Genomic DNA, 11,463 nt, shown 5'->3' with positions numbered 1-11,463 from the left:
CGATGCCCAGAGGGAGCACGGTGGGAGCCCAGCGGGGGATCTGTGGGAAGGACGGGGGTGCTTGCACAAACCCAGGGGTGGCCGAGCCGGCTGCTCTTGCTTCTCCAAGACAAGCTGAATTTTTGGAGGTCATTAAAAGTCACTCACTGAGATTTCAGCATAAATGAATAGCTGGTGGAAGCAGCAGGCGTGGAGCTCGCTGGAGAGCTGGGGGCAGGCTTGCCAGCTATTTGATATTTAAGCAGCAGCATTGTTAGATTCCTGCTAGCCCGGCTTCCCATCAGCACCGATGTAATGGAGCTTTTGTCCCCTACCCGCCCCCCACCCCCCAGTAAGCTATTTTTTCAAGGTTTTTAAGCCAACGCCTTATGAATTGTGCTTGACAAAGGTCAGACTAACAGAGCCACTGGATTAAAAGGAAGATATTTTTTTACGACGAGGGTGGTGAGACACTGGACCAGGTTGCCCAGAGAGGTGGTCGATGCCCCATCCCTGGAAACATTCAAGGCCAGGTTGGACGGGGCTCAGAGCAACCTGATGTGGTTGAAGATGTCCCTGCCCATGGCAGAGGGGTTGGACTAGATGACCTTTGATGGTTGTTCCCAACCCAAATCATTTGATGATTCTATGATTAAGGTGCTTCTGCAATACCTGTCTCTATCCAGTGACTTAGGGCTGTTGCTTTCGTGCCTGTTAGCCAAGAAGAGATGGTGGAGCAGAGCTGTCTCGTGCTCTTCTACACAATGACCCCGCTGTTGCGGGAACAAAGCAGCAAAAAAATTTTGCTGGTGGGACTTTGTAGCCCGGCACAAATCTGACCTGTGCTTGACGCAGCACGGCGTGCACGGGCATCAGTTGTGGGGTGGCGTTTGCTGTTGGTCTTGCTGGAGTTGGTGGGATGCTCAGAGATCCTTAGTTTGAGAAGGCAAATAGCCCTTTTCCTCCTGGGAGCATCAGTCTGGCTGCACCTTGCACAGAGTCCTGTCCCTCTGAACCAGACCTGCAAGGTCTGTATCTTCAAGAAGGGCTTTTCCAGGCTGCACACCGGTAAGGATTTCCCAGGATTAGACTGAAATGATGATTTGATGGGCCTAAAGCAAGGCCTAAGCAAAATCTGTGCCATTCTTCATGTTTATGGGGCTTTCATGCCATAGCTGAAGGCATATCTGAGTCTAGGTCACCAGGAGGACCTTTGTATGCAGAGACCGTGTCCTGGTGGTGCTATTTGAAGGTCTGCAAGCTTAGAAGTGTTCAAACTTTAAGGTCTGCAGGCTTGAAGGTCTTCAAGCTTTAAGGTCTTCAAGCTTTAAGGTCTTCAAACTTTGAGGTCTTCAAGCTTTAAGGTCTTCAAGCTTTAAGGTCCTCAAGCTTTAAGATCTTCAAGCTTTAAGGTCTTCAAGCTTTAAGGTCTTCAAGCTTTGAGGTCTTCAAGCTTTGAGGTCCTCAAGCTTTAAGGTCTTCAAGCTTTAAGGTCTACAAGCTTTAAGGTCTGCAAGCTTTGAGGTCTACGAGTTTTAAGGTCTTCAAGCTTTGAGGTCTTCAAGCTTTAAGATCTTCAAGTTTTAAGGTCTTCAAGCTTTGAGGTCTTCAAGCTTTAAGGTCTTCAAGCTTTGAGGTCTACAAGCTTTAAGGTCTGCAAGCTTTCAGCCCCCATGACTGCTCCTTTCTGCAACCATGTAGATCTTTGCTTTTGTGAGTCTGAGTCTGACTGCTGAGAGTCTGCGTGGTTTGACCAGTTTCCACGTTCCTGCAGCAGACGACGTGGTTTTGCTCAGTTTGGACAGAAGCACTTGCTTCCCCAGAGGGATTTGCTGCCTGTAGTTAAGCTGTTGCCCAAATGTGAGCCAACTCTCCCCAGCTAATCAGCCCCTGGCCTGGCAGGGAGGCAGGGCAAGTCTTGAGCTACTGTCAGCTTTGTAGGCTGGACGGATGTCGCAGAACTCCATCCTGCGCCAGGCAGGACCCTCAGTTTCTTGCAGGGATCCTTCACACCAGGCTCCAGGTTTCAGCAGGAAAATGAACAGGCAAAGGAGACCAGTTTTATTTATTAGCAAGACCAAGGATTAAATTCTTGCCTCTACAAGTCACGGCTCAGCATGTTGAGTCCAACCAGGAGGGGGAGCAGCTCCTTGAGCTGTCCCTCTTCCACCTCCTGGGGACAGGGACTCTCGCTAATCCCCTCCCTCACCTGGTCCCACGGGGGGCAGTGGCATCTTTGACCCTTGTCTCCCTTGAGATTTCAGTGAGAGGCACCTTCCACAAACGTTAAATGTCACACAGTGTCACAGCCTGTCATGTCCATGTTTTTGACAACAACACACACGTCATGCTCACCTTGATGCTTCATCAGAGAACTGTCTGGGAGAGAAGGGTCTGGGGGTTCTCACTGACCAGCAGCTGAACAGGAGCCAGCAGCGTGCCCGGGGGCCAAGAAAGCCAACGGCCTCCTGGCTTGGATCAGCACTGGTGTGACCAGCAGGAGCAGGGAGGTGACAGTCCCCTGTGCTCGGCACTGGGGAGGCCACACCTGGAGGGTTGTGTCCAGGTTTGGGCACCTCAACCCCAGAGAGATCTGGAGGGGCTGGAGCGAGGGCAGAGGAGGGCAACGAGGCTGGGGAAGGGCTGGAGAATCAATGCTGTGAGGAGCCAGGGAAGGAGCTGGGAGTGTTCAGGGTGAGGAGGAGGAGGCTGAGGGGAGCCCTCATCCCTCTCTGCAGCTCCTGACAGGACATTGCAGAGAGGCCGGGGCTGGGCTCTGCTCCCAGGGGATCAGGGACAGGACAAGAGGGAACGGCTGGAAACTGCCCCAGGGGAGGGTCAGGCTGGGCAGGAGGAGAAAATGTTTCCCAGCAAGAGTGGTCCGAGAGTGGAACAGGCTGCCCAGGGAGGGGGGAGTCCCCATCCCTGGGGGGGGTTCAGGGCCGTTGGGATGAGCTGTGGAGGATGTGGGGTAGGGGAGAACTGTGTAGAGTCAGGCTGAGGGTTGGACTCGCTGACCCCGAGGGGCTTTTCCAACCTGAAGGATTCTTGGATTCTGTGATCATTTCCACAATTAACATGGCGCAGCCTTTGGCAGCTCCCTGACCACCATCACATTGAGCTTCCATGTTCCCAGGCAAGATCTAGTCTGGGCACCATGTGCACCAGCTGCTTCACCTCCTGGCCTCAAGACAAACTAAGACAGTGCATGCTGTAATACCTTAGAGGAGGCTTTTTGTCCTGGAAAGCTTTTAAATACCTTCTCACCCCCAAAATCTCCCCTTGAAGGTGAGGGGACCCTACCTGCCTTTCTTCAACACAGGAGGTGTGGAGACCCCTGCTCCACCCCGACCATTGGCTCCCAGTAGAGATGGAGCAGATCTGTGCATCTCAAATATCTGTAACCTTGAGACCCAGAACCAAACCCAGGTCTGAAAAATGTCTTCCAATTATCAAATATGAAACAAAACCTCACAATTTGGTATCTGCCAACTTCAGCATCCCTCGACACCTTTGTCCTCCCAAACGGGTTATCTAGTGGGAGCCTGTCACCCGTTCCCTGATTGTCTCCTGCTTGTGGCATGATATTTCTTTCCAACACAAGCCAGAGTTCCATTTTTAAGTGCACAGGTCAGCTCGCCGGGTCTTCTTGTGGTCTTAGCAGTCTATGTGCTGTCACCTTCTGGCATCTTTTTGTTCAGAACTTGCTAAAATCACCCCCAAAATAACATGTGGGGTCTTAGCAGTGGCAGCAAGGAGTGAGTTTTCATCTCCAGCAAGATGCCGGAGAGCAGAGGGGATGTCCCAGGTGTTTCGTTGCCGCGTTGACCCTGACCTTGAAGCTTGCAGCTCATGATGTTGCAGGTGGATGTGATTCTCGCTATCAGTCTCATTTGCAGCTCCACTGGTAAGAGCTGATTGCGACGATAACGAAGCCAAGTCTGACTCATCAGTACCTGAATGAAGAGCGATGCCACCCACAGTGTACCGGCAGCAATTTCACTCCTGATCTGGCTCTGCTGGTGGGATGGATTTGGAGCGCTGCAGTTGATCTCGATCTTACTGCTTTGCCTGGCATTTTTTGGACCACGCAAGAGCTTCAAGCGTGGAGTGTGTGTCAGCGACAACTCGCTCATAGCCTGAGGTTTTAATTGATTTATCTCAAAAGGAGGAGGTGGCAGCCTAAGAGAACTTTCTTTTAAAGATTACGAGGTGTTAATGTATGTCAAGTCAGCATGTGTGTTTGAGAGCAAGCCCTGGTGCTAAGCTCTCCCATCTCACCAGCCTCATGGGCTGGTTCGGAGCTCCAGTTGGGAATTCACAGTGGGATAGAAAGTGCAGGAGTTGCGTTAAGACAAGGGTTGTACTGTCCCGTGTGCTACATGAAATACCAAATCGGGAGGAGAATCCACCTCTTTAGGTATTTCATCCAGGTTTTGAAGCCAGATGTGAATAACGTCCATTCACCTGTGAGCTCACGCAGCCTCCTCCTCCTGCATCCAACTGGCACCAGCCAAAATATTAAAAGCCGCGTAATTCTGCGGCCACTTCAACAGCCTTTGGAAGAAGCTTTGCACGAAAGCATCTGAAATTCCAGCAGCTGTGCTTTGGCTGAGGAGCAGCTGACATCGTTACTGGGAATTTACGGTCAGCTCATTTTCTGGTAACTGGCTGGCCAGATGCTCGCGGTGCTGCTCTGTGCTCCTCAGATCCTCTCTGTCTGGTGAATATGAGAAGAGATGGAGATTTTGGGAGCCGGTGCCCGGAGGAGACTCCATCCCCTCCTTGCTTCCAGATTCCCACAGCCTTTAGCACAGAAGGTTTGCCCTGAGATGCAAGGAGACGTGCTCAGGGCCCTTACTTGCAAGTGTTTTGAAAAATATGAGGCCAGAAGGAACTGCTCATGATCAGGTGATTTTTTTTTTTAATTATTATTTTTTTAGCCAAGGAAAGGGGTGGGAAGCAGGTAGCAAACTTCTGGAATTTGTTGCGGTGGGCAGCTGTGGAGGCTGACATTGCTGCATGTTCAGGAAGGGATTAAACAAATTCAAGACAACCCGTCCATAAACACTTAAGTGGGTGACTGGGAGGACACGTCCCTGCTGTCAGCCGTAATGCAGGGACTGGGTGCTGGGGGGCACGAGGGCATGGGCTGCAGGCAGTAAGCGGGGTCATGAGCTCTCCATACACAGCATCTCCTGCTGCCATGGTTTGAAGCAGAGTAGAGGGCTGGAGACACCATTGCTCTGACCCAGGGGGACATTTCTTACCTCGCAGATCTTTCCAGAAGGCTCATGAAGTAGGGCAAGTGGACAGATTTTGTGTAGTGGTCCTGAAGTCTTTGTTTCCTGGAGAAACCTGACAGAAAGGGGAGTCTCCTTTCAGTCCCACAGCATCAAGACTTTGCATAGATGAAATAGTCCTCGAAGGTTCTCCAGGCCATGGCTGGGCAGGGATGCCACCACCAGAAGGGAAACCTGTTTGCCATGAGGGTCTGCCTCTTGCTTGGCTTTCCCTCACCCCAAAAAGGCCATTGAATGGCTCGAGCGTGGCCAGAGAAGGGCAACGGAGCTGGGGCAGGGTCTGGAGCACAGGTCTGCTGGGGAGCGGCTGGGGGAACTGGGGGGGTTCAGTCTGGAGAAGAGGAGGCTGAGGGGAGACCTCCTGGCCCTCGGCAACTCCCTGCCAGGAGGGGGCAGAGAGGGGGGATGAGTCTCTGGAGCCAAGGCCCCAGCGCCAGGCCCCGAGGGAATGGCCTCAAGCTGCCCAGGGCAGGGTCAGGCTGGCTCTGAGGAAGGATTTCTGTGCAGAAGGGGCTGTTGGGCGTTGGAATGGGCTGCCCAGGGCAGGGGGGAGTCCCCGGGACCCCTGGAGGGGTTGAAGAGTCGGGCTGAGCCAGCGCTGAGGGGTCTGGGGGAGTTGGAAATGGTCAGGGGGAGGGTCATGTTTGAGCTGGAGGAGTTCAAGGGCTTTTCCAACCCAGACATGTCTGTGATCACAAGAACTTGCCTGAGAGAGACCTTCCTTGAGGTCTTCCCCCAACATCCACTGCCTTTCTCTTCAGTAAGTGTTAGGTACAGCCTCTTTCAGCAGCGGCACTCTCCGTTAGGAAGCTTCCTGAGCATTAATTCCCTTCCATCCGGGACTTCGCCCACTGGGGAGGAGATCCTGGAGCCATGGATCTGGGTACAGCACCGGGCATCAGAGCTGATGCCTTTCTTTTGAGAAGCCACTGGGCATTGTAGAGGAGGAGGAGCACTCATTCACGTGCACTCGAGAGGAAAAAGGGATTAAGCAATTCAACATAGTCATAATTTCAGGGCTCAGAAGTCTCATTAAAATTAGCTTTGACAGAAGCTTAATTTTATTGCCTCTTGCTTGAATAAAATTTTTGAGGTCTATCCTATTAAGAAGATTTGTTTCTTTTCATTTTTTTCTTCTTCTGAAACCAACATCTGATCTGGATTTTATTAACACAAGCGCCTTAATGTGTACGTAGGGGGGCTTTAACGCCGTTTCTTCGAAAACTGCTCAGAAAGAAGTTATTTCTCCAGATGTTTGCTGTTACGTTTCAATGCAGAACAAATTTCTAATAATACGCTCCGCGCCCTGTGTTTTCTGAACAATTTGCACATCTCCACAGCGAAGGACTGTTAAGTCAAAAAAAAAAAAAAAAAAAAGTCCTTTCCTGTGCTTGTGGAGTAAATATTGGCAATGGGTATGAACAGTATTGGAAACCTTAGACCTTGTCACCTGCCTTGTTGGGAGATTTTGGAGGGTCTCAACTTCTGGGCAGGCCTGAAGCCAAAGGGAACATGGAGCCAGAGTGGGTTTGCTCTTTTAGGAGAGGCTTTAAGCTGGTGCTAGTCCAAAAAGCAGTGTGTAAATGCCATCCTGCACCCCCAGGTGTTTTTTTTAACATGTTTCTCAGGGTGTGCTGAGGTAAGGTGTCTCTTGGAATAGGTTGGTAGCTGTTGGTGCTGTGACCTTCTTCTTGGAGCAAGGGCACTGCGGGCTCAGATGGAACTGACTACAACGTTGTAGATTAAAATGTGCCAAAAAGGGCTTTTCTGGGGCTCGCCACCTCTGCCCGTCTTGGCTCCGACCATCTGAGATGAGCACAGAGCGAGAGCAATGCTGGAGGCATGAGGAACGGCTGCTCTTGGAAAGGACCATGGGTGGGACAAAGTTATGAGGTATTTAGGATCTGTCTAGGCATGTCCACAGCTGTTCCTCACAAATAAGACAAGTTTAAGGGAGAATGTGGTGTTCTCGGGGTTTGAAATGAAGCCGGAGACCACAGCCACGGAGGGCTTGGTCATCGTGTGCTGAACGACTGATTAATGACTCAAAGCTTGATGTGAAGAGGTGGGAGTAGGTCCCTGGAGTACAGAGCCCAGACTAACAGGGACTGGGAGCCCCTCTCTGTGGATGCACCTTTGTTAATCCTAAAGCAAAGGAGACTTGAATAAGGGCACGTGCGCGTCGCAGTCACCGTTGGTAACTCCTTGTTCACTGTTACTGTATTGCAGTTCGTCGCCTTCCGGAGTGTTTGAGAAAGAATATGACATTTATCGGGATTACAGTGCAGAAGGTCAACTCCTCCACTACAGGTAGCCAAAATTTCCCTCCGGTATCGGGGTTGGGGTCTGCAACGTGGCCTTGGTGGTGAGGTGGGGGTGTGGGACAGCCCGTGTGCCACCAGCTGACCTGCAGGGACGGGGCAGCGAATAACACCCGTGTGTTCTTTGTGCTTTTCTGATCCACCTCCCCATTCCCTTCCCTTCATGTGTTACGGTTTTTAGCTTTACTACCACCTTTAAATCTTGAAATATATTTTGATGGTTCTTTGGAGCAGGGACCATCCATCCTCTCTATGGGGTGGTTCTCATTTGAGTGGCTCCTACCCATGACCAGAAGCTGGAGCAGGATGGGAGGAGCACCAGGGCTGCCCAGTCGTGGGGTCACACCTCAGGGTGAGCTCCTGGTCTGTGGGGTTTCGTTAGGCTCCACCATCGGGCCGGGACTCACCCGGTGCTGCTGATGCACCCCAACACCTGCCATCACAATGGGATGGTGGCTTGAACATCTCTCCACACTGGAACTGGTTTCTAGGCTCTTTCTTAGGATTTTTACATCAACTATAAGGAGGTTCATGTGGGAATGGATTTCATCCGCCGCAGCGAACCCATCTAATCCCATGCTCTGTCTCAGTAGGACTTTGGAGGTGAGAAACCCTTCAGAGAAACCAACTTGTGGGTCCAACTGCTTTCAGAGTCCATTTCTAAGACAAATATCAGCTCTCTCTTGCTCAGATCAGGATTTCAGGTGCTAGACCAAACCGCCACCTCCAGCTTTCATGGATTTATGTTGCTAGAAAACAATGTGGCAGCGTGCTTGTCTTCGATACAGCTCAAAATGCCCCTCTTAGAGTTTGTCCAAGTGGTTCAGGTGCACGGATGCTCTGACTTCTCACTGGTACTGATATGGATTAAACGCCTTGGGGAAAAAAATCACCAGAATTGAGTATGTCTAAGTAGATGAGCAGAGGTGGGGAACAGTCGTGGGCTGGGCTGCTGGAGCCTGGCCCAGCACCTGCATCGCCGCTTTCAAAACGAGCTTTTTGCCTTCAAAACCCAAAGCGCTGTGAGCAGGGATGGATTTAGGGGGGACTGAGAAATGACTCTTGATACAGCCCAGATGGCTCCTCGGCCACCATTCTGAGTGGCCAAAGGAAGCATCTTCTCTGACCCACCTCATCCTGCCAGGGAAGGTTTGGGAGATGATCCCCTTTGGTCACCACCTGCCAGGATGGAGGTGGTGGGGAGGGTCTGCGAGCTCTGGGACCTTCCCATAGACCCAGACAGAGCCGTCTCGCCCTGACCCCATCCCAGCCTCTGCAGGTGGGGTTGTGTGGTACCTGCTGGCATCATCCAGATCCGATCAGGTGGGAACAGGAAGGATAAACACCTGCGTGGATGATTTTACTAATCCAGACCTGGTGGCCTGAAGCCTTTCTGCCTTTAAGACAGTAGGTCTATAGACTACGGTCAGATTTGGGGGCTTTCCCTGCCTGGTTGCTCTGGGCTTTAACAAATACCCCCAGTTTCTGTGTTTTTCTGGAGATGCAGGTGAGTTGAAGCATCTCTAGCTCTTGCTTTGCTTCCTGTGCTGGCAGTGAGAACCAGGAGGGCGCGATGCTCCACGTTCCCTTCCCCAGCACGATGCTCCGTGTTCCCTTCCCTGCTGCTCCGTGACACCACGGGCTGCTGAGCCGCTCCACGGTGACGTGGTTTGCAGCAGCCTCCATCCCAGTTCGAGACACGTGCGAGTGGAAAATCACCCAACGGCGCTGGCCGTGTGCCATCCTGCCCGCCCTGTAATTCACTGCTTCTGCAGTGACCTCCCAGGAGCGTCAGAATGAATTGACACTTAAGCAAGAGAGGGGAAAAACAAGCTTTCTAGGAGGGGAAACAAATAGAGTGATGGTATCTGGTGTTTATTCACTGGCAGAAAGCTCTCAGCATCAGGTGAGCTCAGAGAGACCTGCTCATGGACAGCTTTGCCCCAGAGCATCCTTTCTGCATGCCGGGTGGATGCAATTCCCAGTTGGCAGGCCAGAGAAGTGAGGAAGAGTGGAAGGGAGTGCGATTCGGTAGTCCCGGATCCGCTGCGTGGTTTGGAAATGGGATTTGCGGGTGCCTCCCGTGCTCTGCTGTTGGGCATCGAGCGCGTTCCGCTGGGAGTTGGCAGCGGGCGCTGAGCCTGCGTCCAGGGGCGCAGCCAAGCGAGATGAACCGGCGACGGGGACACGGAGCGGTGACAGGGACACGCCACCCTCTACCCTGAGCAGGTTTTTTTTCTGCAAACAGGGTTAGTGATTCGGCACTGATGGGTTCTGACCCGCCAGGCAGCTGGGTGGCGGTGCCGGATAGGAGCTGCAATCCGAGACGAGGGACAATGTGGGGTTTTGGGGAACAACAGTCCCCACCCGCCAGCTGGCTGATGCCCTCGGCCGCCCAAGCAATTAAAAGATTAAATTTCAGTGCGGTTAACACACATGACCTGTTTGCATCAGCATGTGCTTTGCTGCAGGAGATGCCTCCATCTTCCCGACCCCAACTTTACCGCCTGTAAAAAAAACCCACGGACAGACCTTGCCACCCTCCCCCCCCCAATCACTCCCAGCCAGGAAGCTAATTAGCAGCTTTGCTTAATTAACTGAGAGTGGACTTCCTTCTGGAAGAATGGGTCTCAAGTGCCCTCAGTCTGGGGGCTGCCAAGCGAGAGAAGCCACCACAGCCTGGGGTGGGTTTTTTTTTAACCCTGTGAGTGCCGCATGCGCTGCACAGCACTCATGAATGCTGAAATCAAAGCTCCCCAGTCCTACCTCGCGCTGGCAGGGGTGATTTCATACTAATTGGGTTAATTTTAAGGAGAAGGGTGCATGGCATGTTCTGGAAATCACCCTGCATAAAGACATCTTGGTTTCAGCTTCTCCAAATCTTAGCTGGCAGCTCTTCCTTGGACGGACCAAGGCCGAGCAGGTTCCAGAGGGTTTGCAAAGGGTATTTCTGGGGGGACGATGGTGGCCAGCACCCGTGACATGGAGGAAGCCATCTGGAAGCCCAACATTGGCGTCTACCTCTGGATGGCTGAGAGAGATGCATGGGTGGTCCCTCATGCGAATGGGAAGACCCTTGAGGTACCTCTGCCTGAAGTGGCCAAGACCTGGGTGGGAGGAGCACAGTCCAGACACCTCTTTCGGATGCTCAGGGACAGATTTTTGGTCCTCCAGCACGCTTGGCCAGGTGGCAAAGGGATGGTGGAATCGCTGATCTTCCCCCGTGCTTCCCACGGGCTCGTGCCAGCACTGAGGTGGCGATTGCGAAACGGACTGGCACCCAACCAGAGCTTTAAAGACTCCATCACAGAGCGTGGTGTGGGCTGAGCCCTCGAGCACTTCCACCGGAGCAACTCTGCCCCAGCTCCTCCAGATCCAGCCCTGGGATCCAACCGCTTCCAAACATCAATCGTGAAATGATCCTGAAGGCTTCACAGGCAGGTGGAAGATCAGATCTCCAGCCACCAGCCTTCTCGGGTCCTTCCAACCCTCTCCTCCTCACCAAGTCATGCATTAGTCCCACAGGTTTTTCTCAAAGCCATGGTAAGGGCATGTTGCCTCCTTTGAAGGTCAAGATAAGAGGTGGGCAGCCAGTGGACTTGGCAGAGGGACAGGATTGAGTTACCCAACACATCTGTAGGCCTCTGGTGGCTGAGGAAGCTTGGTGAGACCTAGGCTGTGGTTTTCTCCCTCCTGGGCACATGTCCACTCACTTCCATCACCTCCTCCCCTCTGGCTGTCAATCACGGAATCCCAGAATCATCTGGGTTGGAAAAGCCCTTGAGGATCCTCCAGCCCAACCACGACCCTCCCCCTGACTGTTCCCAACTCCCCCAGATCCCTCAGCGCTGGCTCAGCCC

General features: G+C 52.5%; 1 protein-coding gene across 1 annotated transcript in view; it reads left to right on the top strand.

The window, feature by feature from the left end:
- ARHGAP39 (Rho GTPase activating protein 39) overlaps positions 1-11,463 on the top strand; it is a 46,846-nt gene that overhangs the window by 6,333 nt on the left and 29,050 nt on the right. Inside the window, exons 3-4 of the mRNA XM_026867391.1 lie at positions 6,911-6,921; positions 7,512-7,592. Coding sequence (XP_026723192.1) covers positions 6,911-6,921; positions 7,512-7,592 — 92 coding nt within the window. The remainder of the gene's footprint in view (positions 1-6,910; positions 6,922-7,511; positions 7,593-11,463) is intronic.

This window comes from Athene cunicularia, unplaced genomic scaffold (assembly GCF_003259725.1).
Source record: "Athene cunicularia isolate RWA unplaced genomic scaffold, athCun1 SCF_33, whole genome shotgun sequence".
Taxonomy (NCBI): Eukaryota; Metazoa; Chordata; class Aves; order Strigiformes; family Strigidae; genus Athene; species Athene cunicularia.
Note: the sequence above shows the minus strand (reverse complement) of the source record. Positions and strands in the feature narration are given on the sequence as shown.